This window comes from Erythrolamprus reginae, chromosome Z (genome assembly GCF_031021105.1).
Source record: "Erythrolamprus reginae isolate rEryReg1 chromosome Z, rEryReg1.hap1, whole genome shotgun sequence".
NCBI classification, from domain to species: Eukaryota; Metazoa; Chordata; class Lepidosauria; order Squamata; family Dipsadidae; genus Erythrolamprus; species Erythrolamprus reginae.
Window position 1 is genome coordinate 6,258,894 of NC_091963.1, and position 23,082 is coordinate 6,281,975.

At 42.1% G+C, this 23,082-nt stretch overlaps 1 protein-coding gene across 1 annotated transcript in view; it reads right to left on the bottom strand.

The window, feature by feature from the left end:
* Window positions 1-2,694: 2,694 nt before the first annotated feature.
* Window positions 2,695-23,082, bottom strand: part of CRHR2 (corticotropin releasing hormone receptor 2) — a 115,748-nt gene continuing 95,360 nt past the window's right edge. Inside the window, exons 9-12 of the mRNA XM_070729516.1 lie at window positions 11,753-11,838; window positions 7,958-8,093; window positions 4,482-4,523; window positions 2,695-2,835 (exon numbers count right to left, since the gene is read on the bottom strand). Of these exons, the coding sequence (XP_070585617.1) occupies window positions 2,695-2,835; window positions 4,482-4,523; window positions 7,958-8,093; window positions 11,753-11,838 (405 nt within the window). The remainder of the gene's footprint in view (window positions 2,836-4,481; window positions 4,524-7,957; window positions 8,094-11,752; window positions 11,839-23,082) is intronic.

Below are 23,082 nucleotides of genomic sequence, written 5' to 3' on the forward strand. Positions count from 1 at the left end.
CTCTAAGCAACAGCAAAACAAACCAATAATCACAGCAATCTTTGCAGCATTCGTGTGTGTTTGCAAGGTTTCTTTTTGCAAGCACCAGAAGGCAGGACAAGAAGCAATGGGTGGAAACTAATCAAGGAGAGAAGCAACTTAGAACTAAGGAGAAAATTCCTGACAGTTGGAAAAACTAATCAGTAGAATATCTTGCCTCCAGAAGTTGTGAATGCTCCAACACTGGAAGTTTTTAAGCTGTTGGATAACCATTTGTCTGAAGTGGTGTAGGATTCCTGCATGAAAAGGGGGCTGGGTTTTTTAAAAAAATCTCCAAGTTCCCTTCCAATTCTCTTCTGTTAATATGCATCCCATTAGAAGTTAAAACTGGATTCAGCATAGATTTAACTAAATTTAACCAGTTATAGAAATCAAGCTAGAGAGAGTTCAATTAATACTTCAGTAACACACTGAAGAGTGTTCTTCAGTGTGTATCACAAGAGATACAGACAGTCCTTGACTTATCACTAAAATTGGGGCTGAAACTCATCGCTAAACAAGAGCGTTGTTAAGTGAGTCATGTTCCCTGCCTCCTGCTGTGGTTGTTAAATAAATCATATGTTTGTTAAGTGAATCTGACTTTCCACCTTGGCTTTGCTTGTCAGAAGTCATGCTGGTGAAGTCAGAAATGGTGAACCAATCATAAACCAATCATTAAAAAATGCTGGTTGTTCTGATGACGCCACTGGCTGTGACAGTTGTTAAGTATAGGAAATGATTGTAAATAATATTTTTTTCAGAACTGTTGTAACTTTGAATAGTCACTAAACAAGTGGTTGTAAGTCGAGAATTACCTGTACAGGCTAGAGTGGAAAAACCATAGCAAGCTACTTCAATTCTATCGCCAAGGAAGCTGCAAAAACTCCCCTATATTTAATTCAACATTATGCAAAGCCGCTGTGCAGTCTTTCTAGCTTTCCTATTAGCAGGCTGTTACGAACCACCCAACACAAACCACGGCTTAGCAAACTCTATAGAAAAAACTAATCTCTGAGGCTCACTAAAGAAAAAGATGGCTGTTCTTTTATCATCCTAAAAATGACAAATTTAATTCCCCGTCATTTTTTAAAATTTTACTTTTGAGTAAACATGTATGGGAGCCTTCTGAAGAACAAATTTCCCTGCTCTGGTGAACTAAAGACGCGGATTCTTTATTAATAAAAAAGCAGAATATAGTGTACTTATTTATCTGTTCCTTTGGGCCCAAGATTGGCAGATTCTGCATGCTAAATATGTATTTAGTCCGAGAGAATAAAAGCACAAAGCAACCAAAATAAGTTGTGTCAAATCCAGGAGGGAAAAGAAAGGTTTTTTTTTTAAATTAAAAAAACCCACATATAATTTCCTGAAAAATATAGAAGGGAAGCCACAAATTGGAGAGCTAGTTTGGTGTTCTGGTTAAAGGCATCGGGCTAGAAACAGTGAGTTCTAGTTGAGTTCTGGTTTTGTTTTATGCACAAAGCCAACTGGGTGAGCTTGTGCCAGTCATTCTTTCAGCCCTAGAAAGGAGACAATGGCAAATTACTTCTGAAAAAATTTGCTAAGAAAACTACAGGAATTTTTTGAGTCTCTTGAGAATCACCTTAGGTGTATGAGTCATATATTTTGCCTGCGTGGTAAAAACGGGCTCAACAAAATGATTAAACAGCAGTGGGGGGAAATCTATATCATAAATACAATATAAATAAATACTTTTTATTAGCTTTTTTTTTTTGAAACAGTAGAGTACTAAAGGGTGATAAGGGAAACGTCGAGCAGAGAGTTTGGTGTAGTGGTGATAGCTGGCCTAGAAATTGGAAGGCTGTGAATTCCAATTCTGCCCTAGGCACAAAACCAGCCAAATGACTTGGACCAACTACCGGGAGACAGTGAGTTCTAGTCCCACTTTAAGTTTAAAAGATGTTTGGATGACTTTGTGCCACTCCTTCTATGCTCAGCCCTATCACAGGGTTGTTGTTGATGTAGGGAAAAATCAGAGGAAGGGATGTTTAGGCTGCCTTGAGTTGCATAAGAAAGACAGGATATAAATAAAAAATAAACAATGATTTTTTAAAAAGAGGCGGGGCTTCACAATGGCATTTTCCCATCTCGACTTTTTGACACCAGCTGCGAGTTCTTCTGTCCAGCCAATGAATTAAGATTTTGGACATCAAGGGAAGGTTCCTCGCAGATATTCCTTTCCGGTTCTGCTTCTTCCCACTGCCCCCATTAAAAAACAAGCGCGTTTCTCTGAAAAGAAGAGCATCATATCAAATCAAAGAGGTATTTTTTTCCTGAAGAAATAAACCCAAGTTTCTTTTTTTTTGGGGGGGTGGGGGTAGTTAAAAATAGGATGGAAATATGGGTTCAAAAGGGAGGAGAGAAAACCACAAGGAAAAATAGCTCTTACAGTGATTGTCAACCTTGGAAACTTCAAGACATACATGTGGACTTCAATTCCCAGAATCCCCCAGCCAGTTTGGGTGGACGTCAGCTCCCAGAGTTCCGCAGCAGGGATTGGTGGACTTCAAGTCCCAGAATACCCCAGCCAGCTTGAATGAACTTCCTTCTCCTATGCTGGCTGAGGAATTCTGGGAGTTGAAGTCCACTTGTCTTAAAGCAACCCAGGTTGAGAAACACTGTGAATCCAGGCAGATCAAGGGGCTTTGGGCTTGTTCACACAGCTGCAGTTTGTTTTATACTGTGAAAGCTAATCCTGGTTGGAGAGGTGGGCATGGACATGGCCCGGGCCACACGGACTCTGAGCGAGTGATGGTCCTGCCAACGGTGCCACCTTTTTCGAGCTGCAGAACGCACCTGGAAAATTTTAAAAAAAGAGAGAGAGAAATCTGGTTAGTGGTCCTGTTATGAGATAGAGCTGCTCTGTGTCCTCGGAGAGGGGCGGCATACAAGTCTAATAAATAATAATAATAATAATAATAATAATAATAATAATAATAATTTGCAATTGACAGAATTGACAAATCTCCATCTGTCAATTGCAAAAGACCGCTTTACTGGGATCGGCAAACATAATTCGCCGCTACATCACGCAGTCCTAGGTGCTTGGGAAGCGCCCGACTGGTGATGAAATACGAAATCCAGCATAGTGATCTCGTTTGCTGTGTTGTATTGACATAATAATAATAATAATAATAATAATAATAATAATAATAATAATAATAATACAATCTAGGAATGCTTCTCTAAATCACCTTCTATTACCTTAATAAAAAAAGGGTGAATACAGTGTTCCCTCGATTTTCGCGGGTTCGAACTTCGAGAAAAGTCTATACCACGGTTTTTCAAAAATATTAATTAAAAAATACTTCGCGGGTTTTTTACCTATACCACGGTTTTTCCTGCCCGATGTCATTGCCAAACTTTTGTCTGCTTTTAATAAATATTTTTAAATAAACTTTAATAAATAAACATGGTGAGTAATCTAAGTGGTGCTAAGGGAATGGGAAATTGTAATTTAGGGGTTTAAAGAGTTAAGGGAAGGCTTGTGATACTGTTCATAGCCAAAAATAGTGTATTTACTTCTGTATCTCTCGCGGGTGGTCTCGGAACGCATCCCCCGGGAAAATCGAGGGAACACTGTACTCCAATATCTGTTCTCCTCAGCTTCCCCTTTTCATAAGTCAATTCAGATTTGCCGCTACTACATTTTTTAAAAAACAAGGCCCACTAACATTTCTATTATGTTTGGGTATCCTTGTATACTGCCCAGAGGCCTATAAATTAAAATTAAATTAAATTACATTAATTGTATTACAGCGACAATTGAGCCCAAAATTTCTATTGCTAAGCAAGACTGAAATTTTTATGAAATCTCAACATTGGGTTTTGCTGATTACTTTGTTATTATAGAAAAGTAAAAACTTATTTATTAATTGGATTTGTATATTGAGGCTGTAATTTTTTGTATTCTACTACTTTGAAAAATGTTGGAAGTCAATGTTTTCTTTTCTTTGTTCATTTTTCCCTTCATCCCACAGTCCTTCCCTTCTCATTTTATTTGTATTTTAATAATGATATAAAATGAAATAATTAATAAAAAATTGCATATTATAAATATAAATATTGTTTTATTAAAAGTACTTTTATAAATATATAAAATGAAATAAAAATTATATGAATATTATATTAAAATATTTATATTATATTTAATGTATCTTTATATTAAAAGGGGGAAATGAATACTCCCACCAGTGGTTTTGAGGGCTGATATTGGAAGCAGCCCACATACTGAAATTTTACCCCTTGGCAGATAATCCCATTATCCATTTATCTTTCATTTCAGTCTTCCCTGTATAAAATTAACGGTGCTCTTCTTGTGGGTGATTGGAGAATAAATATACCTAATAATTGACATGTTGCTTGTTGCAATTTGGAACAGTTTTTATTTCTCCACAAACAATTCCCTTTGGTTTAATAAAAACAGACTCCGTGCAACTTACCTCACTATTTAAGAAGCAGTAAAACACAGACACAAAAAACCCCTGGGAAAAAAAGAGAGAAATATTAAGAGGTGGATTTTTATCCCTCAGGATAAAAAAAAGGAAAACATTTATAAGAACAGAGTACTTGTGTACAATTTTGATGGAACCTTATACATATTAAAGATGTAGCCTGTTGTGGTTAGCTCTGGCCCAGCTCCTGCCCCAAGGACTGTGGATGTGGGGGAGACATCCCCATGCTGCAGGCCTGGTTTGCCCCCAGTGGAATCTGATGATGAAGGCTCCTCTGACCAAGAAGACATGAGTGACAGGGAGGAGGAGAGTGTGGCAGACAGCTCAGAAGGAGATCAATTATCTAGCTCCTCCTTGGATTCAGAACAAGAGTTAATGATACAGCCACGCATGCGGAGAGCGATGCATAGGCAACAACAACTGAGAGATTATTATCAAAGAAAATGAGGCCACCTGTGGTTGGGTGGGGCTGTGGTGATTAGTGAGGCTGCTATAAATAGCAGCCTGTGGGTTTGGCCATTGTGGAGGATTATCTGATCGTTGTGTTTCATGACTGCTTTACTGACTTTGACCTTTTGTGTGCTGATTTCCCCCCGCTTTGAAACTAAACCAGAGCAAAGTGTGTTTCACTTTGTGAAAGAAGGACTGTGAATTGCCTCACAGCTGCAAGCTAAGTATCACAGAACTGATAAGGGACTTGTACAAATTACCAGTTTGTTTGGAGACGAGTGCTCTTTGCTATACCAAAAGAGGGCTTGGTTTAAGTGAATTTTCATTATAAAGAACATTGTTTTGAATTTTCAAATGTGTGTGTGTCTGAAATTTGTACCTGTGAATTCTTGGGAGGATTCTACCAGAGAGCCCGATAGAACATAGCCCATAATAAGTATCTTTCCCCAACCTGGCAGTTTCAGAAAAGGTTAAACTTCTCCCAAACATGTTTAAATTTTAGGCAAAAGGTAGTTATGGTTTACTGTGGTGTTTCTCAACCGTGGCACATTAAAGATATGCGGACTTCAACTCCCAGAATTTCCCAGGCCAGCTATGAAGTCCACACAAATTTAACTTTCTAAGATTGTAAAATACTGATCTATAGACAGTAATGGGCAGCTAAATTTTTCACTGCCACACTGTGGATCTGGCTTATTTTGTGGGTGTGGTTTAATGGTCATGTGACAAGAGTGGATTGCCAGCCATGTGATCACGTGGGAGTGGCTTGAACGATCATCATCGTTCAAGTGAACTGTTAAGTCCTTGATTTATAACCTTACCAGAGTCACTCGCTGGAGTGACAATTTGCTTTGCGTTTCCCGCACTCTCCTTCATGGGTCGCCCCCCTGCCTCAGGCTGGGTAACTAGGCGAACAGGTGCTGCCAGAAGCATAAATGCTGTCAGTGCCGCTTCCACCCACAACTTCTGCTTGCACCTCAGGCGGGAGGTGGCCGTGTGAGGCTGGAGGGGAGCAGGGTAGAAGAGAGGGAAGCTCGTCCGAGGCCAGGAAGGAGGAAAGAGGAAAAAAGCAAGGAGCACAGATGCAGCAGCAGCAGCAGGGGAAAAAAGGAGAGCCGAGCCGAGACCAGTAATCCAGGAAGTGACAGCCGCCGATCAGCTGGAGCTGCGTATGCATCTTCATTTCCGCCGGTGGAACTTTGTTCTACCCTGTCTTGTCTGCTGTCTACCCCTGCCTATAGATATGATGAAGCTCAGCTTGAGAATTTGCCTGCATTCCTTTAATTACAATTCTACAGTCAGGCGGTAGGGAAAGCAAGTAGGATGCTTGGCTGCATAGCTAGAGGTATAACAAGCAGGAAGAGGGAGATTATGATCCCGCTATATAGAGTGCTGGTGAGACCCCATTTGGAACACTGTGTTCAGTTCTGGAGACCTCACCTACAAAAAGATATTGACAAAACTGAACGGGTCCAAAGACGGGCCACAAGAATGGTGGAAGGTCTTAAGCATAAAACGTATCAGGAAAGACTTCATGAACTCAATCTGTATAGTCTGGAGGACAGAAGGGAAAGGGGGGACATGATCGAAACATTTAAATATGTTAAAGGATTAAATAAGGTCCACGAGGGAAGTGTTTTTAATAGGAAAGTGAACACAAGAACAAGGGGACACAATCTGAAGTTAGTTGTGGGAAAGATCAAAAGCAACATGAGAAAATACTATTTTACTGAAAGAGTAGTAGATGCTTGGAACAAACTTCCAGCAGACGTGGTTGGTAAATCCACAGTAACTGAATTTAAACATGCCTGGGATAAACATAGATCCATCCTAAGATAAAATACAGAAAATAGTATAAGGGCAGACTAGATGGACCATGAGGTCTTTTTCTGCCGTAATAATATTCACTTATCATCTCTACCAGACATGCTCTACCAGGCAAACATGAACTCACGGGGAGTGGGGGAGGGGGAAGCGCTCGCATGTTCCTCCTCTGAAAATGTGCATGGCCACCCATGTATGCGCTTTACTTGCGCAATGCTTTCTGCCTGAAAAATATGGCAAAATAGGACGACATTATGTCCAGGTGGGTGGGCTGGTGCTGCTGTTTGCCCAAATAAGTCAGACCTGGAAGAATACCCTCCTCTGCAAGTTTTACATTTCAAACATTGATGATAAGGACAGAAATTATAAACAAGATGTTTATAAAAAGAGGTCGGATTTTTAAAAGGAATGCTCAACAAAATTTTGGAGACCCATTCTTTCAGGCATAAAAGAGTTGAAGGGAGATAAGAACATAAGAAGAGCCATGCTGAATCAGGCCAAAGCCCATCAAGTCCAGCGTCCTGTGTCACACAGTGGCCCACCAATTGTCCGTGGGGATCTTGAGCAGAAAGAAGGCAAAACCCTCCCTTTCCCTTGACTCCCAACAAATGGGACCCAAGGAAATCCTGCCTGCCTCAACCAACATAGAGGCGGCACTTGGACATCCGTTTCAATAACCACCTATGATACACTTGGCATCCATGAATCTGTCTAATCCTGCCTTGAAGCTCTCCAGGCTGACAGCTGTCACGACCTCTTCTGGAAGTGAATTCCATAAACCAATGACCCTCTGGGTGAAGAAATATTTCCCTTTATTTGTCCTCACTTTCTTACCTGTGAGCTTTACGGAGGGCCCCTTTGTCCTAGTATTGTGTGATAGAGAAAATAATCTTTCTCTATCCACCCTTTCTATCCCATGCATGATTTTATACACTTCGATCGAGTGCCCCCTTAAATGCCGTCTTTCACGGCTGAAGAGTCAAAGGCGTTGCAACCTGGTTTCATAAGGGAGATGCTACTTTGTCCAAGAAGATCTTGGAGGTCCCTTCCAACTTAAATGAATGAATGAATACATAAATAAATGGATGGATGGATGCAACATTCCAGCTGTGGCCTTACTGGGGCTTTAAAAAGCGGTTCCAACTTCACGCAATCTTGATAGTCCCTTCCTGATCCCGCGCACCACTTACCTGAAAAGACTGCAAGAAGGAATTGAAGTAGATGAAAAAGATCTGGGATATGTCATCTTCTCCCGGGTTGACAAAAAACAGCATGTAGGTAATTCCCAGAAGTGGCAGGAGGACTAATGTTGCTTTGACTGCCTTCCTGTTAGGGAGAAATCACCAGTCAAGTATGGCTCCAGGATGACGGTCATTGACAAAACAACATTCATTCATTCATTCATTCATTCATTCATTCATTCATTCATTCGATTTCTATGCCACCCTTCTCGAGACGACTCAGGGCAGCATACAACATTAAATATAACAATATACAAGAAATCTAAATAACTGTAAAAATTGTAAAAAATTACTAAAAGAACACGTTTAAAAGATCCCACATACACTCACACATATTCATCCAATCCAATCGTATCCAGTATCAGCCAGAAACAGCCTCATCACTCACGGCCCCCATGCCCGCTAGCAGAGGTAGTTTTTAAAAGCTTTACGAAAGACTAGGAGGCAGGGGGCGGTACATATCTTCGGAGGGAGTTCATTCCAGAGGGCTGGGGCCACCACAGAGAAGGCTCTTTCCCTTGGCCCCGCCAGATAGGACCAGGAGAAGGCCGACTCTGTGGGATCTAACTGGCCAGTGAAATACATGGGATACAGACATACTATACTTCCCACCGCATCCATTGCTTCTTGTTTTTTGGATGCTCTGAAGAGCCATGAAAGATGCAGTGGTTAGAATGCAGTATTGCAAGCTACTTATACCGACTGCCAGCAGTTCGATCCTCACCGGCTCAAGGTTGACTGAGATTTCCATCCTTCTGAGGTCGCTAAAACGAGGACTCAGATTGTTGGGGCAAGAGGCTGACTATGTAAACTGCTTAGAGGCGGCTGTAAAGCACTGCAAAGGGGTATAGAAGTCTACATCGTTTCCACGTATCTGCCATTCTTCAAGAGAATGGGGGATATATTGGAATTGTTTTATTTATTTATTGCTTTCACCCTATGTGCCCTATATTCTGCATTGCACTCCTTTATAACTTTTAACATGATTTATAACAGTTACGCTGGCGCCAAAGCAGCCTGGAAATTACTCGTCTTATGGGGAATGTAAACCATGTGAGTTGCATTGCCAGAAAGCTGACAGAAGACAACTCTGAGAACGTTCTCTTATCACTTTCTCAGGGCAGCTGGTACAACAACATCTTCACACCTGCGGATTGACTGAATCCACACGGGACTGCTGGGAGGGGCTTCTAATTTCCCCCCCCTAACTATATTGCCTAAGGCAGTGATTTTCAACCTTTTTTGAGCTATGGCACATTTTTTACATATACAAAATCATGGGGCACATTGAACGGGGGGGAAGGGGGGGCTAAAAAAGTTTGGACAAAAAAATTCTCTCTCTCTCTTCCTCTCTTTTGCTCTATTTCTCTCTCTCTTTCTCTCTTCCTTCCTTCCTCTCTTCATCCCTTTCTTTTTTTGCTCTCTTTCTGTCCCTCCTTCCCTCCCTCCCTCTCTCTTGCTTTCTTTCTCTCTCTTGCTTTCTTTCTCTCTCTTGCTTTCTCTCTCCTGCTTTCTTTCTCTCTCTCTGCTTTCTTTCTTTCTCTCTCTTGCTTTCTTTCTCTCTTTCTCTCTCTCTTGCTTTCTTTCTCTCTTTCTTTCTCTCTCTTTCTCTCTTGCTTTCTTTCTCTCTATCTTGCTTCCTTTCTCTCTCTTTCTCTCTTGCTTCCTTTCTCTCTCTTGCTTTCTTTCTCTCTCTCTCTTGCTGAGCTTCGCGGCACACCTGACCATGTCTCGCGGCACACTAGTGTGCCGCGGCACACTGGTTGAAAAACACTGGCCTAAGGGACCCCAGAGTATGATTTCATCTTGCTATCACCCCTTTTCAATAAAAGGTTCCTTTTGAAATGCCAAGTTTCAAGAGTCTTTACTTTCTTGAATAAGGAGGAGAGGCTGGGCCTTAAAGTCTTTGTGCAATTGCTATTTGGAGAATAGTTTGATCCCTTAGTCTCAGTGGAAGCCCCTCACATACTGGAAGACTGCTCTCATGGCACCCCTAGTCCTTCTTTTCATTAAACTGGAGAATCATTTTCTGTATTCATTCTTTGTTTTATTCTCCACTCTTTGTTGCTCTTCTCTGCCTCTTTCCAGAGTCTCAACATCTTTTCTGTATTGTGGCAAGCTATTGGCTTGGAAGTGTACACTTTGCATGCACCATCGAGGCACATACTGTTTCACACTCTGCTCATGTGCAGAATGCTTTGCACATGCGCAGAGGATAAAAAGAAGAAGAAAAATGTGATCTCTGGGCAGGTGGGCGGAGCCTTGCACGACCGGCGCTACTGGTTCTCAAAACCCCGGTGGCTGCCACTACTAGTAAGCCCAAACCAGGCCAAATGGCAGCATTTCACCCCGACATACAGGTATTCCTTACAATCAATAATTTAGTGACTGTTCAAAGTTACAACACTGAAAAAATTACCTATGTGACTATTTTTGACCCTCATTCATTCATTCATTAAATTTGTCTGTCTCTCTGTCTCTCTGTCTCTCTGTCTCTATATATATATATAGAGATATATGTTATATGTTTTTAGCTGGAATTTTTAAAATTGTATATATATATATATATATATATATCTCTTATCTATCCATCCATCCATCCATCATCTATCATCTATTTCTTTCTATCTATCTATCTATCCATCTATCCATCCATCCATCCATCATCTATCTATCATCTATTTCTATCTATCTATCTATCTATCTATCTATCTATCCATCTATCTATCTATCCATCTATCTATCATCTATCTATCATCTGTTTCTATCTATCTATCTATCTATCTATCTATCTATCTATCCATCATCTATCTATCATCTGTTTCTTTCTTTCTATCTATCTATCTATCTATCTATCTATCTATCTATCTATCTATCTATCTACATATCTACCTACCTACCTACCTACCTACCTACCTAGATCTATCCATCCATCCATTCATCTATCTGGACTTCTAGGCCATCCTTCTCCATAGACTCAGGACACAAAAATACAAAATTATAGCATGTGGGAAATTCAAACGTTAAGATCTATAAAACTAATCATAAAGCCTAAAACCTATAATAAATATTAAACTAGACCTAAAACCCCAGTAATAACCATTCAACCACATTCATCCATACTTCAGTCATGTTATTGGCCGGAGCAAGATGTCAGTACTCAACAGACCCAAACCTGCCGGCAAAGGTAAGTTTTTAAAGCCTTCCAAAAGGCCTGGAGGAATCTGATTCCAAGGGGTTGGTGTCGCCACAGAGAAGGCTCTTTTCCTAGGCCCCCTGGTCACATGATCATGTCACAGTTAGCAACAAAGTCAATGAGAGAAACCAGTTTTGCTTATCAACTGTGTGATTAACTTAACCACCGAGATGCTTGACTTAATGAATGCGACAATAAAAAGGTTCTGAAATTGGACGTAACTGATTTAAGCATCACTCATAGAAACATAGAAACATAGAAGACTGACGGCAGAAAAAGACCTCATGGTCCATCTAGTCTGCCCTTATACTATTTTCTGTATTTTATCTTAGGATGGATATATGTTTATCCCAGGCATGTTTAAATTCAGTTACTGTGGATTTATCTACCACGTCTGCTGGAAGTTTGTTCCAAGGATCTACTACTCTTTCAGTAAAATAATATTTTCTCATGTTGCTTTTGATCTTTCCCCCAACCTCCCTTAGCAATGTAAGTTCTGATCTCAATCGTGGTCATAAGCTGAGGTCCACATTTAATACTGCACTTACCTGTATTGTATAGTTTCTGAGGTGGTTGAAGCTCTCAGTTTTGTCATTAGAATCCGAACTATGTTAAACAGGAACACAAAATTTATCTGTAAAAAGGGAAAAACAGGGAAAATCGAACTAATGAAATTCAGTAGGGAATAAACACAACTTGATCATCTTTCTGTGTAAGGATCAGCGGAGGAGAGAGAGAGAGACTGAAGCCAGAGTTTCCTGAGCCAGCCAAAATTAAACTATTTTCCACCTTTTGATCAATGCATCGCTCAAGATCATCCAGGGGCATGGGGTGAGGTATCATCAGTATGCTGATGAAACCCAGTTGTACATCTCCACCCCATGTCCAGTCAATGAAGCAGTGGAAGTGATGTGCCGGTGCCTGGAGGATGTTGGGGCCTGGATGGGTGTCAACAAGCTCAAACTCAATCCAGATAAGACGGAGTGGCTGTGGGTTTTGCCTACCAAGGACAATTCCATCTGTCCATCCATTACCCTGGGGGGGGAATTGTTGACCCCCTCAGAGAGGGTTCGCAACTTGGGCGTCCTCCTCGATCCACAGCTAACATTGGAACACCATCTTTTGGCTGTGGTGAGGAGGGCGTTTGCCCAGGTTCGCCTGGTGCACCAGTTGCAGCCCTACTTGGACAGGGAGTCATTGCTCACAGTCACTCATGCCCTCATCACCTCGAGGTTCGACTACTGCAACGCTCTCTACATGGGGCTACCTTTGAAAAGTGTTCGGAAACTTCAGATCGTGCAGAATGCGGCCGCAAGAGCTATCGTGGGGCTTCCCAGATTTGCCCACGCCTGCACTGGCTGCCGATCAGTTTCCAGTCACAATTCAAATTGTTGGTAATGACCTTTAAAGCCCTACATGGAAGTGGACCAGAATACCTCTGGAACTGCCTTCTACCGCACAAATCCCAGCGACCGATAAGGTCCCACAGAGTTGGCCTTCTCCGAGTCCTGTCGACCAAACAATGTCGTTTGGCGGGCCCCAGGGGAAGAGCCTTCTCTGTGGCGGCCCCGGCCCTCTGGAATCAACTCCCCCCGGAGATTAGAACGGCTCCCACCCTCCTTGTCTTTTGCAAATTACTCAAGACCCACCTATATCACCAGGCATGGGGGAATTGAGACATCTCCCCTAGGCTTTTATATTTTATGTTTTTGGTATGTATGTGTTGCATGGGTTTTAAATTGTCGGGGTTTTATATATTGTTCTCTTTTAATATTAGATTTGTTGCAATGTTACATTGTTTTTGATTATTGTTAACAATGTTATATTGTTTTTGATTATTGTTGTGAAAGACACAGACTTTGCCAAATCTTGCTCTCCTAAGTGTGCAAGTCTGCATGTGGGAAACATCAGTGTCAAAGACTAATGGTATTGTGATTGGCACTTTTATAAAACAAAAGTTCGTTCTTGATTCACAGCACTTGATGGGTGATTCCTAATCATCTTTCATCAAAGGCAGGCAGCCCTTACGACAGTTTGCTCAATGAACATTCAAAGTTACAACAGCATTGAAAAATGACCTGTGCAGGATCCCCATGGTTACATGATCAAAATTCGGACCTTGGCAGCTGACTCATATTTATGAGTCTCCTGGGGTCATGTCAAACTTCTGACAGTCCCAGTTATCAAGCCTAAAAGTGGTACTTGATATCCTTATAATCTGAAAAGAGGGAACATATTGAATGTTGATTCAATCGACTCCAACACTATTCTTTCTGCACTTTGGTGAAATTCTGCACTTTTTAGATAGCTCTCCGGTTATATATATACATATACAGTATATATATATGTTATTTAATTGGAAAGATCTACTCCAAGGATAAGAGGTGGCCATGTCTGGATGACGCACCATTTATCAAGGTGATACAATGCAGGCTCTATCAGCTGCGGATGTCCAGACACTGCCCTTGTCTCCTTCGATACCAGCATAATAACTGAACACTCAGTTTTAGAGACGAGATATGAGTTTAGAACTAAGACGCCTTAAACAAGATCTAAGCATTGCCCACAAGATAGGATGCTGCAACGTCCTGCCTGTCGGCGACTACTTCAGCTTCAACCACAACAACACAAGAGCACACAACAGATTTAAACTTAATATTAACCGCTCCAAACTTGACTGTAAAAAATATGACTTCACAAGCTGTGTTGTCGAAGCGTGGAACTCATTACCGGACTCCATAGTGTCATCCCCAAACCCCCAACACTTTACCCTTAGATTATCTACGGTTGACCTATCCAGATTCCTAAGAGGTCAGTAAGGGGCGAGTACAAGTGCACTAGAGTGCCTTCCGTCCTCTGTCCTATTGCTCCCCTATATCTCCTATACCTTTCTTCTATTCCTATATCTCTTCTTCTATTCTTTCATTGATGTGTTCTATTCCTATATCTTCTTTTCTATTATTTCTTAGACATATTTTACTATTAGTATCTCGTCTATAACCGTCATCAAGTATTTTGCTATGTGTATATAGTTATATACCCACTAAAACCCTCATTGTGTATTGGACAAAATAAATAAATAAATAAATAAAATAAATAAAAATAAAAATATAGACCAGGGGCGGGCAACTATGGCCCCTTTAAGACCCGGGGACTTCAACTCCCAGAACTCCTGAGCCAAGATAGCTGGCTTAGCATAACTTGGTTAGGAATATTGGGTGTTGAAGTCCCAGGTCTTATAGAGGCCATAGTTGCCGACCTCTGCTCTAGATCTACAGTTATTGACTTTCATGATATGATATTTTATTTTATTTCATTCAGTCATTCTTTCTTTCTTTACTTACTTACTAAATGAATGGTTGTTAAGCTGAGGACTACTTGTATTGGGATTTGAGGCCACTCTGTGAAGACTAACTGAAAGAACATGGGTTGTTTGCAAGACGTCCTTGACTTACAACGGTTTGTCCAGTAACTATTCAAAGTTACAACAGCTCTGAAAAAAACAATGACTCTTTTTCACACTTATGACCACTTTGGATGCTTGGCAACTGGTTCGTGTTTATGACCGTGACTGTGTCCCAAAATTACATGTTGCCTTTTTGTGACCAGATTCACTTAACTGTCAGGTTCCATGGGGATGCAAGGGGGGTTTTTGTTCACATGGTGGGGGCAGCTGGGAGGTGCAAGGGGGGGCATCGAAGAAGTGTGCACACATGCATGAATGCTAGTACACCCACATAGGCGAACCTATTTTTCCTCAGGTGCCGAAAGAGCGTGCATCAGCGATATCGCGCTTGCACGAGTGCCCACATTAATATTCAATGCCTGGGGAGGGCGAAAACAGCTCCCCTCGCCCCCTGGAGGCCAGAAATGGCCTGTTTCCCAACTTCTGATGGGCCCAGTGGGCTCATGTTTTTTCCTCTCCAGGCTCCAAAGGGTTCCCTGGAGCCAGGGGAGGGTAAAAACAGCCTGCTCCATCTCCAGAGGCTCTCTGGAAGCCAAAAACAGCCTCTCAGAGCCCCTGTGAGAGACAAAACTCAGCTGGCCAGAACACACATGCACATTGGAGCTGAGCTAGGGCAACAGTTTGTGTGCCAACAGATGTGGCTCCGCATGCCACCTGTGGCACCTGTCAGTAATGGGCGGCCAAAATTTTTACTGCCACTGTGGGTGTGGCTTATTTTGTGGGTGTGGCTTAATGGCCATGTGACTGGGTAGGATTGGCTTGCCGGCCATGTGACCAGGTGGGAGTGGCTTGAACGATCATTGTTCAAGTGAACTGTTAAGTCCTCAACTTACAACCTTACCAGTGTTGCTCGCTGGGGTGACAATTTGCTTTGTGTTTCCCACGCTCTCCTTCCTGCATCACCTTCCCTGCCTCAGGCTGGGTAGCTAGGCGAACGGGCGCTGCCAGAAGCATAAATGCTGCCAGCACCACTTCCACCCACGCCTTCTGCTTGCACCTCAGGGGAGAGGTGGCCGCATGAGGCTGGAGGGGAGCCGGGCAGGAGAGAAGGAAGCTCGTCCGAAGCCAGGAAGGAGGAAAGAGGAAAAAAGCAAGGAGCGCAGACGCAGCAGCAGGGGGAAAAAGGAGAACTGAGCGGAGACTAGGAAATGACAGCCGCCGATCAGCTGGAGCTGCAGACGCATCTTCATTTCCGCAAGATGAACTGCGTTCCACCCCGTCCTCCCTGCTGCCCACCCCTGCCACCCGTGCCATAGGTTTGCCATCACTAGCTTAGACTATTGTTGTCATCTTGCTCTTTACAGTACAGAAGTAAAATTTAGGGCAGGGCTCCTCCACCCTGGCTGCACAAGTGAGCAAGCAAAGCTTCATTTGCCCATCTACAAGGATGTAGGTGGCGTGCAAAATTATTCCCTCGCCTCCGGTAAACATTGTCTTCAGTGAAACTGGTTCCCAGGTGCTAGAAAAATTGGGAACCGCTGATTTAGGAGAAGAATAATCGGCAAACGTCGCAAGTCAAGTAGAAGCTTATTTCCTTGATGTCCTTGCAGTGTCCTTCAGCTCAAGAGGAGAGTCAATGGGGAAATCAAGATCGCAAACATATCCAAGCTCACTCTTCGCAATCACGGAGCTATTTCAGAAATCCTTTTAAGAGAAATGCCTTGAGGGCTTCCTAGACAGAGGCACCTGGCAGCTACAAAAGTCTGTTTGGTGAACCGACGGAGCTGAAGTACCATTATTAACCCCCGTCTTTTCAGAGGGAATTGCTAGAGTGAAAGAGGAGAGCAGTAAACAGAAAAATATCATTTTGCACGGACCAGAAAATAGCTCTGATCTGCTACGTGCAGCGAAGTTCAACAATCCTCTTTGGGTTGGTCTCTCTTTCAAACCGCCCGACCTCACTGAATCATACTGCTAAGGTTAAAAAGGATGGGCAGCTTTTTTTTTGGGGGGGGGGGATAAATTATAAGCGCTATACAGTGAAGGGCTGCTGGCTCCCGCTGCTACCAGTGCGCCGCTCTGTCGCCGGTGGGCGTGCACGCCTCTCAACAAGCTTTTGCTTTTGCACATACACAGGGAGCAACAAAATGTCATAAGGGGACATGCACACTTGGGAATTTTGGTGGTTTATTTGCTTCCAAGCAAAATTTGCCAAAAAACACTGAAATCTCACACATCCACACGTCCTCTTGTGAGATTTTGCTTCCTGCGCATGCGCTGAAGCAAAATCTCACCCAGATGCAGGCGCCCGCCCACCCATCACGCGCAGCTCCATTTTCGTTACCGGAACGCCGTCCTCCTTCTGGTGCAGGTAGGAACCCAATACTGGCGCTTGTTCTGCCGGGGTGTCTCAACCGCCCGTAATTACAGGGTAATTAGTCCAGGAAGACACACACCACACGATAAAAGGAAAACCCAAAAGTTTTTATAAACAGAAAAACAGAAACAGCTCCCTTTTTAAATGTCAAAGGGATTTTCTGGTACACACAAGGCACAGGTTAAATGCAGTCCAATTGCTCACCCAGTAACTGGGAAATTGAGTCCAATTCTAAAGTCCAGAGAGTCCACACACACAACCCTGAAGAGCAAAAAACCATGATCTTGACAAAACAATGAATCAAATAAACTGCCATGAGGCTAAAACACCAGGCTGCACTTTTATCTGTAGCACTAATTACAGCAGCCCCACCCAACCACAGGTGGCCTCATTTTCTCTTGTAATAATCCTTCAGTTGTTGTCTCCTATGCATCACTCTACGCATGCGTGGATGTGTCATTAATTCTTGTTCAGAGTCCAGGGATGATATAGATGACTGATCTCCTCCTGGGCTGTCTGCCAAACTCCCCTCTTCCCTGTCACTCACACTTCCTTGGTCAGAGGAGACTTCGTCGGCAGATTCTACTGGGAGCAAAACAGACCTGTGGCATGTGGATATCTCCCCCACATCCACCTCCACATTCCTTGCGGCAGGAGCTGGGCCAGAGCTAACCACAACAGGCGGTATGGCAGATAAATTTCCATCTTTTATCTTTCGTGGTCTTTGCAACCGACTATGGGTTATGGAAGTTATAGTTGCCATGAAGCAAGTCAATACATACCTAAGCATTTGTTTTGGTAGAAACTGGCTGTATAAAGCTCGGCTTTTTGAATGGTGGGGGAATTCAGGTCACATGATCAGGAGAATGCTGCAATTAAATGAGATCATGTGACCTTGGAGGGGTTGTCTATGTGATGCAATCATAACTTTGAATGGTCCCTGAGTAACCAGTCATTAAACAAGGACTAACAGATAGTTCTTGTCTTGCGATCACAATTGAGCCCGGAATTTATGTTGCTAAGCGAGATAACTGTTAGTTGAGTTTTTGCTGTATTTCATGTACATTATCTTGCCACAGTTGCTAACTAAATTGCCGCAGCTGTTAAGTTGGTAAACCCAGTTGTGAAGAGAATATGACTTCCCCACGGATTCGGTGTGTCGGAAAGTCGTAAAAAAGGATTACATGACCCTGGGATGTTGCAACCGTCATAAATACGAACCGGTGGCCAAGTGCCTGAAGTTATGACCATGTGGATGCTGCAATGGTCATAAGTATGAAAACCAGCCGCAAGTCAGTTTTTTTCTTGTGAGTTAGAATGGTCACTAAACGAATGGCTACAAGTCATGAACTATCTGCATATATGCTGATAAGGTGAGTTCTCTTTTTTTCATAGCAGGGAGCTGCTTGGAAAACATCTTCATGGCATCGGACCAGAATATCTCCGGGACCGCCTTCTGCCGCACGAATCCCAGTGACCGGTTAGGTCCCACAGAGTTGGCCTTCTCTGGGTCCCGTCGACGAAGCAATGTCGTCTGGCGGGACCCAGGGGAAGAGCCTTCTCTGTGGTGGCCCCGACCCTTACATCAAAGGCACCACAGATAAAATCAGCAAACTTCTCCACAAATACAATATCAAGACAGCCTTTGACACTTTGACCAAAAAATAGCCAACATCTTAAGTAACCCTAAAGATGATATCCAGCTAGAAAACCAAAGAGTCTATGAAACACCATGTAAAATCTGCCCAGCCACTTATATTGGACAAAGTAATAGGAGAATAAATGCATACATCATAGAACATAAGAACGCAGTGAGAAAAGAAGAAAAAAACTTCCTCCCTTTTCCAACACCTCAAAACAACAGGACATGAAATTGACTTTGAAAGAACTAAATTAATTTCCAAAACTGAACATACCAACAAAAGAATGATCCTGGAAGCCATTGAAATAGGAAAAAAACCCACAATATGAATAAACTATGATGATGCCTCCTGCCTACCAGACATCTGGAAACTAGCCCTTATCAACAAAAGTACCCCAGCCACAAAAACTGACACCAGACTCAGAACAACACAGGACACCACCACCAATCACCCTCACCAGATCCAAGCCCACACCCACCCTACAGACAAAATACAACCACCATCCAGAAACCAAACCACAGTGACGTCTTCAACTGCTGCACCCTCCTCCGACATGCACACAAAGCAAACTGAAATACATTATAAAATACATGACCAGACCACAAACCCAGAGCCAACCCAAAACTTGGGATGTTACATCATAGACATACATTACAAAACAGCTGACTCCAACTGCCACAACTACTCAGGATCTCACTCCTAATCCGCGAACATTGATTAATCTGCATACATCAATTGCATCAATTATTCAAGGTATTACCCCACCAACTAACCAGGAAGTTAAGATGTGTGAGGAAGTTGGCCGGTTTTTATTTCCCGTGTAGTCAAATTACGAAGGTGTTATCTACAGATCTAAGCTAGAGTTTGGGTTTGTGTTCAGATTTATCTAAGGGCATTGGTTTCAAAATGTTGCATGTATAGGTTGCGATGTAAATCTGCACTGAGCCAAATCAAACATAATTAGATTCTTCCAAAGTATCTGGGTCCATCAATACTAAGTTCACTCCTACTATTTCCTTAAGCCAGTTGAGCCCAGTTTTAAATTGGTCTCAAGGGATCCATCCAAGTTATAACAAAAGGAATGTATTTGCAGTTGAGTGAGTAGCAAAGATTTCAGAAAAATCAAACTGATTCCTTTTAGTGCAGAGATATCCTTGTTATTAGCAGCTTTTGTCTCATTCAGCAGAAGATTTGATTCTTTGGCTCTGAATAATTTAGGTGCTGTTGTAAGAAAGTTATTCCCCTTACAGCTACCATATCTGGCTATTCCATTAGCAAATTTCTGCGTTATTGTTTTGAGACATGAAGGCTGAAACATCTAAAGGTATTGGACTTAAAATATATGACTAGATAAATGAAGGCCTTCTTCTATTTCGTTTAAATATTCTTAATTTTCCAGGTTCTATACCTACAAAGATCAGAACACGGGTTGTCCTCGAATTACAACCACAAGTGAGCCCAAAATTTCTGTTATTAAATGAGACAGTTCTTAAGTGAGTTTTTCCCCATTTTATAACCTTTCACTTGTTAAATGAAATCACTGCAGTTCAGTTATGGTTGTTAAGGTTTGTTCTCCAAACTTCTTGGTTGGTTTCATGTGGGCTTCATGTGGTCAGTAGGTCCCGTGATAGGTCATGTCAGGGGAGGGGTCAGGTGTGACGTGACCCGTACCTGATCCATCTCAAGACTCTCACCTGACATGGCCTTCCCATCACAAGACCTCCTGACCACATGAAGAAGCCCTTAAAAGTAGAAGAATACCAACAATGACATCCTCTAAACTCCACTGAAGATATTACTTATTACATAGAAAAAGACCTCCTGGTCCATCTAGTCTGTCCTTATACTATTTCTTGTATTTTATCTTAGGATGGATATATGTTTAAACCAGGCCTGTTTCAATTCAGTTACTATGGATTTACCAACCACGTCTGCTGGAAGTTTGTTCCAAGCATCTACTACTCTTTCAGTAAAATAATATTTTCTCACGTTACTTCTAATCTTTCCCCCAACTAACCTCAGATTGTGCCCCTTTGTTCTTGGGTTCACTTTCCTATTGAAAAGACTTCTCTCCTGAACCTTATTTAACCCTTTAAGATATTTAAATGTTTCGATCATGTCCCCCCCTTTCCCTTCTGTCCTCCAGACTATACAGATTGAGTTCATGAAGTCTTTCCTGATAAGTTTTATGCCTAAGATATTCCACCATTTTTGTAGCCCGTCTTTGGACACTTTCAATTTTATCAATATCTTTTTATAGGTGAGGTCTCCAGAACTGAACACAGTATTACAAATGTGGTCTCACCAGTGCTCTATACAGCAGGATCACAATCTCCCTCTTTTTTCTAGTTATACCTCTAGCTATGCAGCCAAGCATTCTACTTGCTTTCCCTACTGCCTGACTGCACTGTTCACCCATTCATTTTGAGGCTGTCAGAAATCACTACCCCTAAATCCTTCTCTTCTGAAGTTTTTGCTAGCACAGAACTGCCAATACAATACTCAGATCGAGGATTCCTTTTGGCCAAGTGCATTATTTTACATTTGGAAACATTAAACTGCAGTTTCCATTGCTTTGACCACTTATCTAGTAAAGCTAAATCATTTGGCATATTACAGACGCCTCCAGGAATATCAACCCTATTGCACACTTTAGAGTCATCAGCAAATAGGCAAACCTTCCCTTCCAAACCTTCCACTATGTCACTCACAAAGTTACCCTTTAACATATTTAAATGTTTCAATCATGTCCCTGGTAACAAAACAATAGCAATAGCACTTACATACCACTTCACAATGCTTTAAAGCCCTCTCTAAATGGTTTACAGAGTCAGCCTATTTCCCCCAGCAATCTGGGTTCTCATTTTACCCACTTCGGAAGGATGGAAGGCTGAGTCAACCTTGACCGGTGGTGAGATTTGAGCTGCTGAACTACAGACAGAAGAAGCAGCTTGCAGTATTGCACTCTAACAACTGTGCCACCAAGTCTCATCAAACATTTGGAAACCAACCCACAAGCTCTGAGAACGAAGCTTCATCCTTCCTATTGGAATGCTGCTATCATGTCACTCTTTATTCCTCCTTTCTAACTATCATCCTTCTTCTGCTCTCCCTTTCCCACCACTCATCTCCTAGCTGAACATTCTCAAATTATCACAGATAATCCCCACTCGGTTAAAGACCCTGGAATACTAATAACAAAAGATTTAAGTGCCAAAGCCCACTGCAACAACATAGCCAAGAAGGCTTCAAGAGTTGTAAACCTAATCCTACGTAGCTTCTGCTCTGGCAATCTCACACTGCTTACCAGAGCTTACAAAACCTTTGCCAGACCCATCCTCGAATACAGCTCATCTGTTTGGAACCCATATCGCATCTCAGACATTAACACCCTTGAAAATGTCCAAAGATATTTCACCAGAAGAGCCATTCACTCCTCCACTCGAAACAGAATATCCTACGAGACTAGACTTTCAATCCTGGGCCTAGAAAGCTTAGAACTAAGACGCCTTAAACAAGATCTAAGTATTGCCCACAAGATCATATGCTGCAACGTCCTGCCTGTCGGCGACTACTTCAGCTTCAACCACAACACAAGAGCACACAACAGATTTAAACTTAATATTAACCGCTCCAAACTTGATTGTAAAAAATATAACTTCAGCAACCGAGTTGTCGAAGCGTGGAACTCATTACCGGACTCCATAGTGTCATCCCCAAACCCCCAACACTTTACCCTTAGATTATCTACGGTTGACCTATCCAGATTCCTAAGAGGTTAGTAAGGGGCGAGTACAAGTGCACTAGAGTGCCTTCCGTCCCCTGTCCTATTGCTCTCCTATATCTCCTATACCTTTCTTCTATTCCTATATCTCTTCTTCTATTCTTTCATTGATATGTTCTATTACTATATCTTCTATTCTTTCTTAGATATATTTTACTATGAGTATCTCCTCTATAACCTTCATCATGTATTTTACTATGTCTATATATTATTATTATTATTATTATTATTATTATTATTATTAATTAGATTTGTATGCTGCCCCTCTCCGCCCCTATATATACCCACTAAAAACCTCATTGTGTATTGGACAAAATAAATAAATAAATAAATTTTCAAAGCAGTCACCCTATCCAGCTGTGAAGCCTCGTAGCCTCTGGGCCAGGCAGATGCTACTTCATTTGCAAAAACAGCTTTCTCTAATATTTTGTCTGCAGGCTGATTTGCAAAGGATTCTTACAAGGAAAGGACACGGAATGGAATTGGATCATTCGAGGGGGATTTCTCCCGCTCCTCCCGCACTGCTTTGGGTTTTCTTTCTTATTTCTCCTCTAACTAGGCCTGCCAAAATTCACTAACATGCCAATTAAATATTCTCAGTCTATGGAAGCAGTGACCTATGTTCACAGCCAATCTCCCGGAGAGCCAGTTTTAATCTACAGCGAAAT